The 21,713-nt window shown below is 41.5% G+C and overlaps 1 protein-coding gene across 2 annotated transcripts in view; it reads left to right on the plus strand.

Moving 5' to 3' along the window:
• Positions 1–6: 6 nt before the first annotated feature.
• Positions 7–21,713, plus strand: part of LOC106121635 (visual system homeobox 2) — a 70,579-nt gene continuing 48,872 nt past the window's right edge. For both annotated transcript variants that reach the window (XM_013317354.1, XM_013317355.1), the window contains exons 1-2: positions 7–67; positions 18,672–18,725. In XM_013317354.1, the coding sequence (XP_013172808.1) occupies positions 49–67; positions 18,672–18,725 (73 nt within the window). In that variant the 5' untranslated portion in view covers positions 7–48. The remainder of the gene's footprint in view (positions 68–18,671; positions 18,726–21,713) is intronic.

The raw sequence follows: 21,713 nt of genomic DNA on the forward strand, positions 1-21,713 counted from the left end.
TTTAACGCGCAGGCCGCGGTCGCCGCCGCCTTCCTGCCCGGCCCGCCTATGCTGCACGCGCCGCCCGGTGAGTCCAACCTTAGCCTAGTTCTTGAAACACTCGGTGGTGCCTTGTCTTCCAACCACTCCTGATTGAATCAGTCTCTTCCGGAAAATTCCAATAAGAAAAAGCTTAAGCGAAAGCTGTAGAAGACAGAGCGGCCTCGAGGAGTGCGCGCTACTCAGGACAAAAGACCTTGCGAGCTTTGTGCCATAATTAGCGCGCGTGTGAGGGTCGAGGGGGGCGCTTTGTGCGCGTTCGGCTCCGGTTACTGCCGGCGCGGCACAAAGCGCTTACGGCTGGCAGGCTGGCGCGCTCCGCTGGCGAGCCCTGACACACTCACACTCGCTGGGACCATGCATTCGTACGGAATCAAACTAAATCCAAGATCAGCTTACATTTTATAAATAAAAAGATCATTTAGCTGCTGTGAGCATTCCGTTCCCGTTGTTCAAACATTGCCTCTCACAAGTCATAGGCACATCTGATATAATATCTCCAAGTTTGGTTACTAGTTATAAATGTTGCTGCAAAGTTATGACACATATGTATAATACTTTGTTGACATTCTCGTTCTGTAGGAGTTACAACTCACTTTGCACATTGTCGTGAGAATATTGTATATGATGAATGATTACTTATGTCTACTAACACAACGGAATGTTCTTACCAAACCTATACTTACATACTTAACTATTACTTATATTAAATGTTTAGAAAGTGATATGTAACGCATAAACCTAAATCGTTATTGTTTGCCTAAGTTACTACGCAGTTGAAAATAATATACACCTTAAACAGGATCATTGTGCGTGTTACACAACTTATGTTTTCTTCTGACATGTAGTTTTATATATAGAATAGATAGAAATTACTTAAAGCAACTAACTTAAGGTTTCTTAAAATTTATGAATTTAAATAATATTTTTACACAACATTTTCTTATTTAACTTTGCCTTGATTAAGTTATTTACTAAAAATTTCTTTTGATAATTAACTAAATAATAAATATTTAACTATGCGGTATATTTTGATTACATTTTAAACGATTAAAAAGATTATTTTAAAAAAAGAACAGGCATTAGTAGAGACATAGACATAGAGAGTAGATTTGCAGCACGCGGCCGTCGGCGGCATCACTCCGCGCGACCTCACTCCGGAACATATTCAACAATATATTGCACACATTTATATGTTAAATTTTAATTTTAATGGGAAATTGTTATAATAACTATTAATAATTATTTCCTTTCTTCATAAAATATTGAAACATCGCAAACTTAAGGTTATGACGTTTGAGAGGAAAAGAAAATCAATGTTCCGTCACAATTCCAATAAGAATTTTCTTGTACAAAATTTATTAACAGCATTTAAAAAATTTAATTATTTAAATACATTATTCTGATTTGATACGAATTATTCTTGTAAATATTTTTAAAACATCTTTTGCAGAGCCTTATTTAAGTTGGTTTTTTACAACATTCTTTAAAATTCTCTGCTATTCATTGAAACTTGTTTACATTATTACATTTTTAATTAATTAGTTTACTTAATTCCCGGAATTACTAGAAAATGATAAAAAGCAGAAAAAAATCGCTTATAATAATTAAAAGCCACATCAAATAATGGTAGAAATGATATAAAGTATTTACTGTAGTTGTAGGAAACACGAACATAGAATAAGATACATAGTTGTAAAAAAAACACAAAGATTTACTCTAACACTGTAAAAAAACAGTAAGACACATTTTACTTAAATATGAGTTTTAACCGTTTGAACGCCGGTGCGTCATTGTGGTTATAAAAAGTATGTTTTAATTAGTTCTCTGTATTTATCAAGATTAAATAATCATAATTTGTGGTAATGTTTTTTTTCACCGTAGGTTAAAATGGTAGACATATGTTCAAGCTAATAATGTAATTAAAACAATCTCTAATGTTTTTATGGTTATGTGCTAAGACTTGCTGCACCAGTCCATCAATAAATAGTACAGAACTTTGCGAATCATAGTCGAAGCTTCTATTAAATGAAAATCAATATAGGTATTAGAGACCTATAAGTTTACTAAAGCATTGCTTCGCAGTTCAGTTAGGATTTTCGGCATAGAATAGGCTAGATTTGTTGTTTTAAGTTTTATTGTTTCCAGACATCGTGTACCCCTTTATAATTAGAATAGATGATAGTTGGAAGACATTGTAAAATTATTGTTTGAATGACGCTGCACTTTTCTTTCTATTTCTTACGTAGACAAATAATAGGCATAAATGTAGACTACAGAATAATCTAACGTTAATATCAAAATCAATTTCGCTTATCTAATTTAAAAGATAATTTAACACTTTATCGCTAACATTCAAATATAATAAAAGCCCTTTATTCGGAAATTAAAGTTTGAAGTTAAAACAGTACGAAATAAAAATACAATGAAATTAAAAAAGTGACATAAACCGGTGAGTTGTAATTATGTCTCTTACTTCAGTGTGCCTCCTCTAAACACTTCCAATGTTGTATGTACCCGGAAACTCTTCTCCAGTTAGGACATTAACACATCAAAATACACCGTTAAACCAAAATTTACAACCTTTTATAAGAATCGTCGGATGATTTGATGTTCAAAATTATTATAATATGTTATAAGTTCTTATAATAAGATATTTATTATTGGCTATAAATTACACATGCAGGTCTCGACCAGATAATTAACTCGTAGCAATTATATCTGGCAATATCCACAAACCGTCGGACTGATTGACTAAGCAACTGCTAAAACAAAGAGTAGTTCTTATAATATGCTAGAAGACTAAAGATTTATATTTCCAATATGTTTTTATGTATGTGCGTAGTTCTAAAAGGTTTGATGTGGTATTAGATGCTAATTTAAAATAATACCGAAACTCAAACGCTGGAGCAAAGAGGGGGGTAGGAGTGCAACAATGCGCGCGCGCCGCCCGCAGCGCATTGTTCCTCACCCCCCGCGCGCCCCCTGCGCCCCCCCGCGCGCCCCCCGCGTACCCAACACGACCCGCCGACCCCAATGCACTCGTGTAACTAGCCTACCAATAAATTAGTTCATCGACCAATAGTTTAGTTGAGTAAAGTGCACTTTCATTACATTTTACTTTGACCGTTAGATATTTTTCAAATGGAACCTTGGACTGGATTAGGTGCGTGGTCGTTCCTGAAGTGAATCAGCGCATTATTGACGTCTTAGGAAGTAAGCACTTCATTGTGAATAATGTTTAATGTGGCAAATAATCGGAATCTACTCTATTCGTATAGATTCAAGCAACTAATGAACAAACATTTTCGATGGATAACATTTTTTAAGAGATGAATTAGAAAACGCGTATTTAGGCTTTAATGAAAAGCCTCCGGCCGAGTACCGTAAATGAGAGAAGCAAAAAACCCATAATGGAATAATAAAGAGGCGATGTGAGATGAGGGGGGGGGGGATGAGGGGTACGTAAGCACACGTCAAACACAATCAGCGACACCTCACAAAGTGGTGCACAAAACATGGCTTTGTACTGCTGAGCAAAGACAAGACAGTCGGAGGCTCGGGGCCGACACCTCGCCGAATGGTGCTTTGTGCGCGCACAATGCGGCACAAAGCGGCATTCGAGCGCGGCCCCGCAGCGGATAAAAGGTTAGCTGATATCCGCACAGCCTGCCAGCGGTCACTCGCTTAAATACCATTTCGGTTCTCATAATGTTCGTCCCGGGGAGACCGCGGCGGGGACGCGGCGTGTCCCCGTAGTTCTGCTGCCAGTGTTCGTTGTGAAGGGCATGTTAGCCTTGATTGCGTAACAGGTACTCAATAAATATTTGAATAGTAGTCTGAGGTCTGGGGTCTGATAATGATAAATAGTAGAATGTGTATTAAAGTCCGGAGAGGAGTAAATTGTGTCACTCGCTGTGTCACGAGCTAAGTCTCGCACCAATATGTACGTGTAAGCTATGCCATGACATATACACACGAACGAAAACGATGCTTTTGCTTTTACTATAACTTAACCATATTTTTTTGATTAACATTTATTCTATTAATAACACACTTACTCGCGACGATTAAGCGGCCGGTACCCACCAAAACATTGCGAAGCCCCGACCCCCGGACTTCGGGGGGACTGTACTGTGCCTGGGACCGTATCGATCCCTCGGGAATGTCGGCCAGGGAACATATTACTCGAGTGCAAGATTATCACGCCTGCTCATACCTCGTCCCCTGGCAGCCCCCACCCCTCCCCCCTCCATGTCATCTGATCCTGAATTGATGCGAAATCAATTACCAAAAGTATGTTAAATATCTTTTATTTGATTATTTAAACTCGATAAGAGATCGAGGATGGAAAGGCAAGTCTGTATAACAGTTATAATGCTGTGATGTTCGCCGCCCACAGCGGGTTTGTTTACTTGTGTCATCACACCAAGTCAAGTGAAGTCAAAGATTTAATGTCTTGTACTTGTAACTACATTATATACTAAAGAAAACTAAGAACAGGAATTATCTTATTTTACAAATTTAATGAAAACAGTGTAAAACCTATGTCTCCAAACCAAGTATAAGAACAGGTTTATATGCCCTAAAAATCTAAAAAATTAAGTAAAAATGTGTTTCGTCATATTAAGACTTTTGCCTTTCTCTCTCTCTCTCTCTCTCTCTCTCTCTGTCTCTCTCTCTCTGTCGCTCACTCAAGTTCAGAGTTCAGTTAGTTAGATGCAATACAACTTCAGCATTTTAGAAATCAAATTAAGACATGTGCACACAAAATGTAGTCCTTAAAAAAACATTATGACATTATCTATCAAATTAAAAAGTATACATAATTTTTCACAGAAACTCGAATATAATTTAGAGAACTCCGAATTTCAACGAGTACATTTACAGTTATCTTACATACTGGTCTGGTGGTACATCGCTACTGTCGTATTAAAAGTTTTTTTCGAAAACTGTAGTGGCTAGTAACAGCGCTGCCACCGCGCGCTGGACGTCCGGCCTTACCCGAAACGGTTGTCGGGTATTGGTTCGCAACCGCTCTCCGTTCCGTCACGCACACACGCACGCCGCACGTATGCACACACACGCGCACACACACGCGCACACAAACACACACGCACACACATACGCCCATGTTAACCCTTCGCCGCGGAACCAGTTTGTTAAGCGACGGATTAATTCATAAGAGGTCGCGATTGTAGTTAAATGTATGTTGTTTCTAAATTTAGTTTTACTTTTATTTGACATCAAAATAACTATATCAAGTACTCAATAATATAATACTTTGGAATATATACAAACAAAAACCAACGCCAACTTTGAATAATTTCTACAATAAAAAGCTCAGGTACGTTTTATGCAAATATTAAGCTTTATGTGATTTATTTTCCGAACACATGTTAGCTTGCATCTAGGCAGGAAGTGTACAGACAGCCCGCCGCCCGCCGCCCGCCGCCCGCCGACCACCGTCCGTGCCTTGGGCCGGTTGTGTCGCGCTTCGCGGCTCGCGGGGAGTGTTTTCGCGTAGGTGTGAAGCGCGGGGATATTAGCCGCGCTCGTTATGCGAACGAGAAAACAACTGCTCGATGCTGTATGCCATACGAATGGTGCGGAGATGAGGAATTACCGGCAGCTCTCCCGCGCCCGCCGCTCCGCCGCCGCGCCGCCGCCACGCCGCTGCCGCGCTGCAGCGAGACGCGCATTGTTCGCGGGCAAGGAGCGTGAGATCGATTGCGCGAGCACCGCTGCGGCAGCCATTGTGCTCTGACACCTCGTTTTTGTCCTCGCCATCGCCATGGGCATCGCCAACGCTCCGGCGTCACACCGTCATCGCCCCGTCATCACCTCGACATCGACCTAATCTTAGTCACTACTGATAATTACTATTGCGCCACCTGCCTCCGACCTTTGTTTCCGCTTACAGTGTTAAATGAAGTCGAATCCGCACCGACGCGGCGAACGGCCCAGCCTCGGCGGCTCCGAGCCAGCGGGACCGCGAGGCCTTAACCCGGGCCCGCGGCGGCAGCGCGGCTCCGAAAGCCTCGCGTGTGCAAATTGTCTCGCTATCTTCAAAAGGAAAAGATTTGTTCTGCAATTAGTCGCGTCGCACGCTGACAGCGGTGCGGGATCGAGGGGGAGGCGGGTGGTGCAGGGCGGCGGGGCGCGGGGCGCGGGGTGGGGGGGGCACGGTGAGAGTGCTCGGCTCGACACCTCCGCACAAAGCGACAGCCGCCACTAATAGCTAGTTTCCCGAGACTAGGTGCCGCCGCGCGGCGCTGCTCGCCGCACGACCTACATATATTTAATTACCTGTCTCGCCATTGTCACCTCCTCCTGTCACCTGGCGGCTCGCTCGTTAGTGCCGGCGATACTCGCTGATGGTTGTTACACGTTACCAAATGTAACAGAATCCTGAACAAATCTTACGGTAGATCCGGTTCTATAACTTCATTTCAAAGTTTTTTTTCCTCGTACAGAATGTATTTCCTTGAGCTGACTTGATTTCCATAACTTTACAACTGGGATAAATCTATTAGTAAAGTTTGCATTTTTACATATAAATTAAGGGAAAGCAGATATAGGTACTGGTTTAAATGAAGTTAGTATTAATATGATCTTGTGTTAAGAGTGTTGTCAAAATCGTCACTTGTCCGCGACACTAGCATATTGTTGAGGGGGGGGGGCGTCTCCCCACCCGCGGCCCGCACCACCCGGCAGGTCATCGGGTGCTTTCATTTGTTAATTAAAGAAAAAACAAAATGAGAAAAAGTAACACGAAATAACAAACAAATGGTATAGTATTTTTTCTAGTTATCGAACGAACAAACGCGTTTCACGCCAAAATAAATTCCAATAGCAACGTGTCGGCGCGCATTAGAGCTGAAATTCGTTTGCTCGCAACGACCACTTCCCTAGTCTCTAATTAGCCTGAAAACGAAACTATTTTACCAGCGAGGGAATTGCAATTTTAAAGTATTTGCTGTAGAGTTTATATCGGAGTGCGCGGTACGATAACAATAATAGAGGACACTCGACCTCACGGAGGCGCGAGATTTCCCGCGGAATCAGTTTTTTTGCAAAGTAGTGTAACTGCGGCAGGAAACATCAGAATATTTGTAGTACGTTTCGGGCCGCTCTACTCCTCCCCTCCTCTCACCTCTTCGCTTTGCAACTTGTTGTTTTGTTTCTCAACATCTAGACATTCCAGTTAGAATCTCTTGTGTTCCGATCAGAAAAAAACATTATTCATATTCTCTGATATCAAAACTACTGATCCGATTTTAAAATTGTTTCACCAATAGGAAGTTCTTTTACCAAGAAGTACCGTACTCTATATAATATTTTGTATAGATAAAAAATATCTACTAAGCTGTTCTAAGTTGCCACGTTTTGTTGTATTGCAGTTGCAGCGAATGTAATAACTGGACACAAAAGAAATCATAAACTGCAGACAACACAATATTGTTTGACGTTTTTTGTAAAATTTGTGATTACGAGATGTTTTCTCACGCGTATATGAGTAAGAGAGCTATAATACATATGATATCGTCCAGTTAAAAAGATAAATGTCATGTTAAGTTGTAAGAAAGGATAGGTCGGTGTCGGAGCCGCGTCGCTAGACAAGGAACGTTTCAATTAAATCATTCCCGAGCTATTACGTAAGAACTCTAATAAAACTTAGCTTTTTGGCAACGGCTCAGTTCATCAAACGGCGTCCCTCCGCCAGAGGGCGCGCCTCCCGCACCCTCCCGTGACTTCCACCATTATCATAATGCTCCCGGCTGAATATAAATTGGGCGCTTATTTACAATGACGTATTTAATGTTATCATTATGGAAATTTTATGATGCAGATATTATGTATATATATATATGTGTGCGTCGCTGTAGAGTAGCGCTCTCCAACTGGCCGATATCACATTGCATATTATGTTATTTGTTAGTTTGCTATCTCTGTGTCAATATGAGTGTTGTAACACAAAAGTAGATGTGCGTTTTGATTCATGTTTTGCCGAGGACGAGGTCCCGTTACATTTAATTTTTATGCAAATTCAATAACAGTATAGATTTTTGTTGCCATAACTAAATTTAATCAATTACGTTGATCGAAAGATATGAACGATTCATAAAGTAAGGTTACAAATGATTTCAGATAAAAATAACACTGTATATAATTCTTCTATGACGTTTTATAGTAATACGTCGACTTGCAGATGTTGTACTTTTAATTAGTATCTGTAAACGACATCATGTACGTGTCAATTGAAATCATTTTTCAAACACACACATCACATATTCTCCACACTTCCCGTGTTATTTGCACAATTTAATTTCTATTATTAACTCAATTCTTAAGCACGATATTTTACGATGTCTTGAAACTGGAAAAGTTGTGGCGGGGGGGGGGAGGCTGTGGTATGTTGGATAATGCTTAGAAGAGGCGTGTGTTGTTGAGTAGCGCGGGGTCGAAGATGCAGGCTCGAAACGAGGCGCGATGGCCATTGGTTTTGTTCGAGGCTCGTCGCGCCGAGTGCGTAATGACGCGCCCTGAGGATGTAGGGCGGCAGTAATTGCGGCCGCTGAAGGTTCTAAGCCCTCGCCTCGCCTCGCCTCGCCACATGGCGCTAAATGTTTGCTGCCCCACTCGACCGCTTTCGATAGCGGAATTGTCAATTGGCATATTTCATGATAATTCTATGTATATTTGTTATGCATTACATACACGACGCCCTATTTTTACTCATTATAATAGGTTCAAATCACAAAATTGAGATGAACACAAATCATTCTGACTCCTGATTACAGCGGCTCAAACTGTCGTCGTCCGAGCGGCGGCGCGGCAGGGTGACGTAGCCGCGGCCTGCAGACGCCCGAAAGAAAGATGTTCTTTCAGGTTATATTGAGGCTCTCGGGGCGGAGGGTGGCCAGGTGTCGCGGGTGTGAGGTGGGAGGCGGGAAGCCGTAGCCTCTCATTGTTAATTAACCTGCAGAGGCGACACGTCTACCCGCCCGCTGGCCCTTTGCCGGCCCTCAGCGACGTTCTTGTTCAACTCTCACAAATTAAAACATTAACTTACAATAAGAATTGTCTTAATAATTATTCCATTATGCAATTTATTGCAAAAACGTTCAGTAACAGAAGTTTATTACATCAATAACAATCATTCAAGCGAACGAAACTAATCTCGGTATGCGAGTAAGAATACCAACTCTAAGTGCGCTCTGTTGCTCTAATGTTTTTATTGCTCTAATTGTCTATTTTATATTCTAATTATTCTGTTGCTCAGACTCTACTTTCTTATGAAATAACTTCAAAGAACAGTCATCAAGCGCCAAGGTTAAATATTACATCATCTATAATGGAGTCCTACAAATTTTAAAAAGTTGTTTTCATAGTAATATATTTAGCACGACATACTGCTGTGACACAGTTGCTGTGTCCGGGACTGATGCCACCGCCTGCATCGGACACGAGACGTCTAGTCAGCATTATATAGAAATGGTGTCAATGTTATCCACTCTCTCCTATCTAAAACATCGCTTATAATACAACATAAGCGAGTCTATGAATCCGTCAGATTGCTCCAGTCCCATAGTCTCATGTCATATGCGTGTTTAAAAAAAAGGCGATGCGATGCGTGCGAACTGCGAACGCGCGGACAAAAGAGGAAGACAAAGAGATAGAAACCGGCCTCGCAGCGCGCAGTGTCCGCTCCTGTAAAGGGATTAAGTCACGTACTTACTTCTTATGCAAACTGTCCGAAACAGTAACGATAAATGTTTTCTTAGTGATTTGAAACAGATCTCATTGAATTGTGATTGTATTTTTTTTAATTACTTTTTTTTGTCTTCTGTACAAAGTCTGTGTAAATCTTCGTGTTACACGACAACGATAGCGCGCCGACTCAGTGACGACTCCGCAACGTAATTAGTCGTAAGATGAACGCGGGACACGGGTCCCGTGCGGCAGATAATTGAGCGCGCCCTGCTTCATTCCATTAGCCCTGGTAATTCGGCAAATGTTTAGAGTTCCTCATTAAATTGGAGGGAAAAGAACCGCTTTACACTCCTCAACACGTTAAAGCAATAGATTGTATTCCAGCTATTTCGTGCAACGTCTTGATTTATTTAAATAAGTTAATTAATTTATTTAGCTTTTTGTTAAGAATTTATAAAGGCAATTACTGAGAACAAAATGAATGTTTTAGTAAATGTGAACCTTTTGAGAGTGAACAAGAATGCAATGGAATTACAAAATAAACTTCAGATTAAAATGTAAACATAAAAGTAAAGGCGACTTTATCACTCGCATCCAACTGAGATTACCCACCTGGGAGATTGTAGCGAACTTTACCTCGTGTTGGAGAGTGAGCAGTAAAATTAGATCGTGGCAAAGAACTTAACTATTATTTATAATTATATAAAGCGCATGTGAATATTTAATATCATGTCAATTTGACGCATATCGAAGGCGAATGGAGTCAGTGAGGTGCATTTAATGACACCGTTTTGTACCCACGTGTCATTCTCGGAGTGGGTAGCACTCCTTGAGGAAATCTACCGGGGCCCCAGAATAATTGTAGCCTAAAATTGCATTTAATCCGGAGTACGACAAGCGATCGTAACAAAAAGCCGGAAGGGCTAAGTTCGCTTGCAGCGACTCCACCGGGTCTGGTTAACTAGGTTGAAGGTACTCGGCGTGGCGGGATGTATCACTTTGTTTAGAGGACATCAAAGCTCGTCGCCGCCGGCTGAATGCCAATTGGTTTTTTTATCGTTTTCTCGAGGCGCGAGATGTCACTCCCGCCCGCGCGCACCCCTTGCGCCTCTGCTTCGCCACCCCCAGTCCTCACCCCTAAAGCAGTATACAGAGCCCGTGTATTTACTTCGTGGTACAATTTTTTTTATAGCATTTGTATTATTATTATAATGACTTTGATTTAATTTAAATATCAGTACTTTTATTTATCTTACCGTGTAATAATACAATAACCTCTGAAAACTATGAAATCAAACATAAAAATGCCAACTTTGACTTTTTTATATGATTTTGAAAAAAAAAGTGAGTTTGAACAAAGAATTAACTGTCAAAGAGCGAATTTTGTTAAAAATAATAATAGATTTGGAAACAAACAAATCTGTGAACTGAAGCCTAATGACAAGACAAAAGAGAAGGCATGATGTGGGGCAGATGCCGCACCCCGCCCCCCGGGCCCCTGGCCCCCTGGCCCCCTGCCTGCCAACCGACTTGTTTTGCCAGTAATCTTGCAATCTCCTTTAATTTTCCCAGTCTGTTGTTCTACCTAATAATGTACACAGTTGTTGTTAGCGCGTTACATACTTATGTATTATAGTTTCCGAACTTCTTCGTGCATTCATATGGCTAATGGTTTTACCTCGATAGAATTATATTATCATGATTATCTATTTTTATTATCTCGTCGAGCGACGTCACTTCTCTATACGAGTATCTGCTTTATGGTTTTCGTTTGCTTTTCAAACTTTTCTACAAAATATATCTTCCATCGTAAGGCATTTACTCAATATCAAAGTGAACCGTAATGATAACATAGTACCGTAGGCACGGCCGCCCCGGCCCCGGCCCCGGCCCCGCTCCGCTCTACCTCCGCACACGCGACTTGTTTATGTAAACTGTATAAAGTGCTCTCGATAGCGTCGCCGCGCTCTAACCAAACCAAATTAGACCAAGAACAATCTAGTTCCCTCCTCCGGAAGCGCTGGCGGCGCGGCGCGTGCAGCGGCCGCGCGCTCGCCCGCCCGCGCCTGCCGGACAACTTTCCTACACCGTCGCAACGCTCGCCGTCGCAGTTTCACATTTATCTGCTTACGTTAGAAGTCTAATTTCACTCGTTTCGTTTACGTCCCGAGTAGCGACGATGCTCGCAGCGTGCACCCGTGTCGCGCTCGCAGGAAACGGGTAGGTCGCGATAAACGGGTTTCGCGCGATCTCTCCACCAGCCATGCAGGAGCCGCGGAGCGGGAGCGCGGGGGACGCTGCCGGGCAGGCGGGGCGCGCAGGGGGCTAGCGGGGAGCGCGGCGGCTCAGTGCTAGTGGGCGCACGGCCTCGTGTGCCCTAGTGCTCACTTCACACGTAGCACAAAGAGCCCTAACTGCCTGCTATTAACACTGCTCGACCCCTCCCCCGCCCCCCGCCGCAGCCCCCTGCCGCCGCTAGTGATGTGTCCGCGACGCACTCACACATTCACATTATTATTTTAATGTCGTCGTGAAAAAAAATATTTTTGTGCCAGTAATTGGTTTCAATATTTAGTTGTCGTTACATCCAATTACAACATTCCAATTAGGCGTCTCGTCTACACCGAAAGTCGCTCTTGTGTCAAGATTAAAATGAATTATATTTGACATACATACAATATTTATCATAGATTTGTAAAAAAATTGGATTAGGATTCAAACGTAAATCCACTAATCACTATCGCTCAATATAACAGTGTTGTTAAGAGTTGTAGGATGTATGTACATAGTTGTGAGCAGAGCACGAGCAGCCGTGATCACTATCCAGCCTTTAACAACACAAATGTGCACACTTCAATAAGTAATAAAATAACGATAAAAGTGTTTCTTTTTTAAATGCGATGTACACACACACACACAGCACATTTCCATCTCCTGTTGAATAATATTTAATCAATGATTAATTAAAGCGTTTTGATTGTTGTTGTCATTGCGCGGTGCGTTCTATTATGATAATTAACATATCAAATTGTTGTAATACATATAATTATAATAATATGATCGGACATCTCAGTCGGCAAACAACGCCGCTGTCGAGTAGCGAGAGATGTGCCAGGAGCGGGGTGTGCGGGGTGTGCGGGGGGGAGGGGAGGGGTGTCGGTGTCACTAATTTACATTTATAATTGAGTACGTTAATTGAAAATCGCATCACTAAGGCGCGCTGCCCGCGGCTGCTTTCTCAACAAACACACAACGAAGATAGCACTTTATTTCTCCACTGATAGGCCTCAAAATTCTGTGAAACAATTCATCTCTAGAGCTTCGAAGAGAATTGAACTCTACACTGTCAGAATTAAAGAATATAATTGTACACGTTCACTCCCCGACAATGATTCGGGCATAAAGTACCCAAGGCCTCGGTGAGACGTCGAGCCTCGCAGCTTTTGTCAGATCGGCGAACCTGGAATTATTGCCCTAAATTGTGTGTTTAAAATAAGTGGTAAAATATTTGTCAGTGGCGCGCCCTAGCCCTGACCGCTCATAGCCGAGAGAATTGTCTCTCCATTGACAGCCACATATTGTAGGGTAGGCAGTAGACAGTGATTAGTACGTAGGGCTATAGCGAGGTTGGCGCGGGGCGAGCACACACAACAGGAGCACCGCACACCGCACTATCCCCAGAGATGTATATATGTAAACAAGCACATAACTCCGCACACTGCACACACTCGACTACTACCTACTTTAACTTAAATTCTTAATCAGTTATCTCCTAATAATGTCACCAGATGGCGGTGTCCCTGTGCCGATTCCGACTGGCAGATGTGCTCAGGTGCGCGCAAATCTAAACGACAAGAATCCAAATTACAATATGTAATGGAAGCGCATTAGTGGCGGCACGGCGGGTCGTCAAAGTACTCCTATGTCGTCGTCAACCCTTGCATTGTGTTACATTATGCATCTGTCACCTTGTTGTGACAGCGGACACACCACGCCCGCCTCCGCCAGGCGTCGCCGTATACCCATGCACAGTGTAACGTTACGTGACACTTCCGAGGCGCCCTCTGTGACGCCTTACGCCACTCTTTACAACTGAATTAGCGAATGAATGGGATTATTCTTGCCGTAGCTTCGCTTTGTCGCCATTGTGCGGCCGCGACACTGACGCGCGGTGATAATTGTAACAATAACTCAATAGCTCGGAACAGCCAACGAGTTTACACACAGAACCGCACACGCTTATAACTGTCGCAGTTTTCTTTTAAGAAAAATAACATATTTTCCTTGTCATTATGTCATATGCTATTTGCAAAAAATGCAGTTTAGGTTCTTATGTCGCACAATTAAGAAAATACGTTAATTTTAAAGTTTTTATTTAAAATTTACCAATCTCAGCTACTATGTAAGGAATCGCGTCGTCTATTAATGTAGTCCATTCTCGTTTGATTTATTTATAACTTCTTATTAGGCTCAGAAGAAAAGTACATTTCAGAATTTAATCATCGCGTGTTGGCTTTACAATAGCGAGGTCGCTGTGTCGAGGAATTCCTTTTCTATTAGGAAGTAAAGCAGAGGCGCGCAGCGGCAGGCGGGTGCGGCCAGGCGGCAAGCGGGCGGCGGCGGCGAGAGGCGACCGCAATAAAATTTCAATTGCCCCGCGCGTTGCGGGTGTCTCGAATTATAAGAGATCTTTTGTTAACGGATTAGCCGCGAAATGCGGAGGGCGAGCCAGTAATTGAAATAGCACCGAGCATTAGAGTTTAGCAGCCTCCGGTTAAGCGAGACCCCTCCCTAGCGGCACACCGGGATGCAGTAAGCACCGAGCGGGGGTCAGGGCTCGGCGGGCGCGGCGGTGCAGCGCGCATTCCTCGCGGATTACGAGCACGCCGGAGCCAGGTTCAATTAACCGACCCTCGGCTGCCGATTGGATATTAATTTATTGCCTTTATACGCGCTGCGCGGTCGACGACGTGGTGCCCGTAGGAAGCTCGTGGTAGTTCCCTAATGTTCTGTATGCAGTGTGTAAATACTAGTGAATTACATTAATGTAAGTGACCTAATTAATGGGGAAAAAGGTTTTCTCGATGTTGAGATGTTGTCACATCTACATCTGTTTCTAAATGAAGCCCGCAGCTTCTCAATTCGAAAGTTAATCAATAAATTAGTCAGCGGACATTGGAGAGCCGACGACGCGGACCTTCACTAGTCAGGGCCGATATCGCGTCGCTCGGCCCTCTCGGCTCTATTAATTAAGCAACTGAAATCCAATACGAAGCGACCGACTGACGACTCAATTAAGTCGCTCCTTTGTGTGAAAACAAACCGGTGGGTGCGGGGGGTGCGCGGCGGGTGCGCGGGGGGTCGCAGCTGACGCCCGACGGATAGCCATCACTAACTATATAACTTTTAATATTGCGTATCAAAGGACAAAAATATGAATTGATCCGATATTATAGCTTTATGTCGAGACGCGTGCAACTCATCAGTCATTACAATTATAATGTTTATTTTAATAATATTAATCAGGCCGAAGTACAAATGTTTTATTTGTATTTATAAATTAACATATAATGAATTAATTCACAAAAGATATTCCATTTTGTCAAATGATAAGTAAAAACTTAGGTCAGATAGAAAATACTTAACTTACTTTTTGTAATGTAAGATAAGAAAACGGAATAGTGCAGTCTGCGGGCGGGCGTAGCGTACCGTGTTGTTGTTTACGTCGCGACCGTCTCGGAGGCTCCGGGGAGGGCCCTCCTGCCTCGAGGGCTCTCGCGCCCATCGAGAGGGCTAGCGGCCGACAAAGCCTTTATCCGCACTTTCGCGCCGCTCGGCTGAGGCTTCAGTTTTGTATCGATGGGCTAATAGCGCTCTCCACGCGACAACTACTGCAATATGTTAATAACTGCGCCTTTGACTGGCCCACTCCAAACAACTCCAGCCAACTCTAGCCAACTCTAGCCCACTCCATTAGTTAGTGCCTGATGTGGTGATGACGTGAAAGTGAAGCACATACAACAAACACGCTAATGACCTGCTCTATGTTTGCATATTACTTACTTTATAACACCTTGACATAAAGTATGGAGACGTTGACACTGTATTTTTTGTAGAGTTCATCTCTTGTATGTTACGATGAAGCTATTACTCATTCTCGACACTTTTGCTATGTACTACAGGAGCCACAGATGAGGCAACTAGTTCCTATCGTTTATAGCAAAGTAGCACAGAATTGTTTTATTTACTCCAATGTAATAATATATTCTATAAGACAACAACAAAACATTGTAACTTTATCATCTAATAACAATGAATTTAAAAAGATAATAATCATAACAAGAGCAGCGGGATCTTTCATGATAACATATTTATTGTTGGCCTAGAGAGGAATGCGCCAGTGTGTGTGCGAGTACACACCACGTGGAGATGTTAGTACAAGCAAACCGTGCTATTTGCTTAACTCTATTTGAGTTATTTATTTGCCTTTTGGAGCGATTATCTGACGTTTTTTTAAATACTTTAGGGCTATTAAAATGAGAGCATAAAAAACAGTTTTTCAATTGTTATTATGTTTAACTTATTTTAACAATATTTAATAATGACACATTTTTACTCTAAATAACTAAGCAGTTAACATATTATAATCTTGTATAAAATTTTGACTCAACGCTGTATATCCTATAGTTATTTTTGTTATCCCCGCAACAATAAGTTTATCGACTATCGATGCGCAGGAGTCGCTAAGTCGACAGCGCACTTGACGCGTTGAGTGAGCCAATGTGGGCAAAGTGGGCCTATTTGGGCTAAAAGTGGGCAAAGAGGGCTAATGTGGGCACAATGGGATGACATGGGACAATGGGTACTGAGCCACCCGCGGGCATAATCTTCCACATTGTGTTCCGATAAGCAACACGCTCTATATAGATTTTTAACATGAAAGTAATATGTTACACCACGTGTTAAGTATGTAGTCCGCTAGCGTGAAGTTTTCTTGTAAGTTGCGACTTATTCAGACATTACTATTCAACTTTTAAATCATTAGCACTCATACAAAGCATAATTTAACATTAGCTGTCTGTAAAAACTCATCTTTTTGTCCATTGATGATGTCGTCAAACTGACTGACAACTGAAAGTGAATGGAGGAACGCCTACCACATTAAATATAGGTAGACATGATAAAAGAAGACATTCATGTTTAAACATTTGTAAAGGAACTTAAACAACTACCTGCCATAACTGTTAAGTTAAATATTAAACTTAATTATTAAGTTACTACATAACATATTTATGCAGCACGTGTGATCGACTCGTTTTAGTGCAGATAGATGTTGGTACCTCTTACGTTGTCATTAACACAGGCGCATTTTTTCAAAATGTTTGACAAAACATATCTTGATTGAAACGAGCATAACAATTAGGCAGCGACAACTCATAATTGGGTACTTGAACAAATATTGTATAGAAATGTTTTTGTGAATGACCAATCGGGGCACCTGTCCCTCCGCGGCCAGTGACGAAGTCCGCGGCGGTCAGCGTGCGAGCGGGGAAGTGCGGGGGCGCGCGGGTTCGGTCGCACGCTTCGCTTCGCACATTTACCCAGCCGCCACTCGGCACATAATTGAGGAAGTCTTTACGCCACCATTGTGTATTTTTTGCCGCTTAATATTGTTAAATTTCTACGACAATTGTGAACGGGTGTTTGAAACGATAATAGAGCGCGTGGGTCGCCGTACCTCGGCGCGCGATGAATGCTCGCCTGTTCTGTGCGCGCATTGTCTATGCTTTGCGAAATTCGATTTAGTCTGTGGCGATTCGATTACAGCGCGCTATTTTTGTTGTCCCTATTGGTTTTTGTCTAATCCCTTGAAATCCGATAGGCTTAAGAAAGCTTCGCCTTACAATTAAATCGAGAACAATCTATCGGTGACTCGCTCTGCCTCTTTTGACGTAAATATTTTTTAATTGCTTTGTTCTAACACGAATTATAAAGGGAGATTACAAAATAAAATGACGCCCTTATTGAATGACGTAAACTATTTAATACGAGGACTTAAATGACGTGAGCTCTAACATACGATGCTTCACATCTTGAAAAGTTATCAGTTCAAACATCATAAGTACATCTTTGATTTGAATAAATAACTGTCATAAACAAATGTTTTCATATTGTTGAGTTATTTAGTAACAAAATACTTGAAACGGTACAGCGGAGAGGCAAACATCTGAGGAGATGGAGCGATCATCAGGTCAATATTGCAGAATACCGCACGCTGAGAACTGCAAAGAACCGACGATTGTATTATCGATAGCCTAATTCTGAAATCCTTTCAGATTAAATTTAACATATTCTGATGGCGATTACTCTTTTTATCTTTCTTTTTACTCACAATTTAATTGTTAAAGACGTGTAATGCGAATTTCCGTTTTCGACAGTTACAAGAGAGGACGTTTTGTTTCCATTGTCGCATTTTTTGTCTGTATCCATAGTGGTTGTGTTGAGTGTTGTGCTTTGTTGTGACAATAACACTGCCACTTAACTCAGCTACTATTGTACCTACTGTTACAAAGTAACTACTTAACGTAAATAAAACATCATTTAAGCATTATATTCTATATTTTAATACAAAATTGATTGAATTCATGTTATATTTTATCAGCAACTTTAGTACTAAACTGAAGCTAAGATCACTGTCACCAGTGGACGACCAGACGCCGGGACGCGATGTCCACATAAAAACGTCTCGTTTCGTCGGATTAGTTAATTCTGTGTGCGCGCAGCCCGCACCCTCCCCGCGCACTCCGCCCCGCATCCCGCCCCCGCCCTCACTAAATCCCCGCGCCACTTTCAATTGGAATTCCTCGCCGCCCTTAATTGTTTGTTGCTCAATTAATGTAATTCTTCGTCCGCAGGTTTCCCGCAGATCAAGGGCCCCTACAGCCCGACGGCGCAGCCCCACTTGACAGGTCAGTACCTGACACGATGTAATTTTTATAATTATCTACTCGACGCCGCCGCCCGCCGCCCGCCGCCCGCGTCCGCCGATTGCCAACAACACAACATTATGTGTGATTAAACACGTGCGACACCCCCCCCTCCCCTACCCTCCCCGCGCAACCCTTGCCACCACACACCGCGACTCTAACAACAATTTTGTTTAATATCCGCAATGTAACAACTGTTAGGTTCCATGTGTCAAGTGGCGATATGACTCGCTGGTCCACACTCCCTCGCGAAACTCAACACTCTCACTCCGAACACTGCAACTTTGTTGTAAAGATGTTTCACTGGCGGAAAAACTACCTCTGACAATTTTATTGATAGATTTTGTCGTCTCTCATATTCTCTTTGAAAAAACAGAGACAGCTATATTATGTGTCGATCAAGTCAACATTATGATTCATGCACATTTTCATCTAAAACAAAACAAAGTAAAAAGATTTTATTTGCCGCTTAAATTGATATTGATATCAGTTCTAAAGTTATTTTAATTATTTTCTATGAAAAGAAGCACAAAAACAATGCGATCAATGACGAAATGTTAATTAAAAATATCCTGGATATTTTTTAGAATGGATGAAAATCAATTATTAATATCGGACGTAGATACAACTAAGCTGCTTTAATTAGTTTGTTAGTAGCGTTAGTGAGTTCTTACACTCTATTTTCAGTAGGATTTGTATAACACAAAGATATGCAACTTGCACTTGCACTTGTGGACACTTCACTAATAATAATCGCACACTCTACTAGATAATAAAAGCTTTCAGTTTACTTTTTTACAATCACTTTAAAATTTTAAAAACAGATTAATCACGTACATTTTGAATTGATAATAAGATTGTAATTGTTTGGTATTTAAACTCTGCATTTATAAACTAACTGTCGCCCGCGTGTCCGTCCGCACGGAATTAAAAACAAACATATTAAGTAGTATATGTGTTCTTGCAGACCATGTTCTACATCCATACCAAATTTCAGAGAGATACATGTAGCCCTTCCGTAGATACCTTCAAACAAACATCCATCCATCCATCCATCCTTCTAAACATTTGCATTTATATTATTATTAAGATTACCCCGGTATAATAGAATGGATAGACTTTTTTTATATCACAAGGTGGCAAACGAGCGAGCCGCCACCTGAAATCGCCGAAATAGCGAAGAGACCATTAATAATTAATATTGAATATGCGTTGCCTACCTTTAGTCGACAGAGGAGAGGATGCACTGAAAGAAAATATCTTCCCTTTCCATGCATCCTCTCATCCGGAAAGACCGCTTCCACTTCCCATCCTTTCCTTATAAGAAAAAGGGTGGGAAGGGAAAGAGGACTAAATGAGGCCTCCGGGATGCACACTCATCAGACGTAACGCGGAATTGCTTCCACTTGACGCCTGTCTTCTGTGTGTTCGTGGTATTTCACCGGGCGAGCCGGGCCGATTCGTGCGGAGATGTCAAAGCGGGCTATACCACTTAAAATAGTCTCTAAAATTTTATGCGTTAAAGTAGCATTGATGAAAATGTTTTGTGTAAAATAAAATTAAGCTTTAATTATAAAATTAGTTAAATGACGAGTGCCTCATCACATTCTTGTAATAAGTAAACTGACAATGTTGGGGGCAAGTTGTCTACTCCAGCAGAGCAAATCTCGCGGCTATTCAACACAACACTACAGATAGTCTGAGTGGCCCAAATTCAATTAATTTTAAATCGTGTTCAATGTATAATTTTAGCTTATAACAGACGTGAAGTTGGTAATTTAAATTAAGTTATTTTATATATGTATAATACATTACCTCCTCAAGGAAGTATATTTATTGCTTAAAAACTTTGTAATGAAATGATACTATCTATATTATCGTTTTATTGATATTTTGTCATACGTTTTGTACATTATTTATTTATATACACAAACTGATCGCGACATCGTCAGCACATAATATAATAAAAAGTAGCGTACGTTACTGCAGCATACACCAGCTACCTTCCAGTAAGAGTCCTGTGGACAAAGACAGGCCAAAAGTTTGTTAAGTAGTAAAGTAAATATGCCATGTATGCGTACAGTATATTTTTATATTATACATCCAGACATACAGATCCAATGTTTTCATAATAATAAATAAATAACTGCGTTAATTAAATCAGTTTACTTGTTCCAACACTTTTAATAATATAATATTCCCCCGAATTTAACATCTTATTTGAAGTAAAACACTCTTTTGTATATCATTTAACAATTTTGGTAAAACAGAGCAAAAACAAAATTAATATAGAATTACATTTTAATATAATTTAATAAAATCTTATTGTAACAACGTAACAAAGCGAGTATAACACATTACATGTTTTTGTTATAATTTTCCGTTCGTTAATAAATAACATTTATTGTGGTTGTCGTATTGTTTTTGCGATTTAATCTCAATTAATGAGAAGCAATTTGCACACATCCAATGTATGTTTACTTAGTTGGCCGACGGCGACGGCGACACATCGTGCGTTACTTGCTGATAGCCAACTTGTATGCTCATGTAGCAGACCCTGCTTTTACTTGATAATAATTATAGAATCCCCGACTGCTACTGATTGTTACATAAACATGTTATATACCATACAACATGTTGTTGTTCAACTTGCTGCAGACATAGTACTTACATTGATTTGCATGGCATTTGAGGTTCATCAGTATAATGTTACTCTGTTTCAAAATCACAGACAACATCGTGCTACTGCTTGTGTCTAGATATATTTTATAATGAACATGCTCGTTCACTTCGCGCTTTGTCTGTTCCCTCGGCAGCTAACAACTAATATTGCACAATAGCTGCCGCTGATTTAGGAAAGTGGCTGGTGGTGGTGGCGGGGGATCCCCGCGGGCTGTCCCCCTCCCCCCCACTCTCTCCTCGCGCACTCCGCTTTGTCTCCTGTAATGAATCCGCCAAACGCCGAACGTC

This window comes from Papilio xuthus, unplaced genomic scaffold, assembly GCF_000836235.2.
Source record: "Papilio xuthus unplaced genomic scaffold, Pxut_1.1 DF826938.1, whole genome shotgun sequence".
NCBI classification, from domain to species: Eukaryota; Metazoa; Arthropoda; class Insecta; order Lepidoptera; family Papilionidae; genus Papilio; species Papilio xuthus.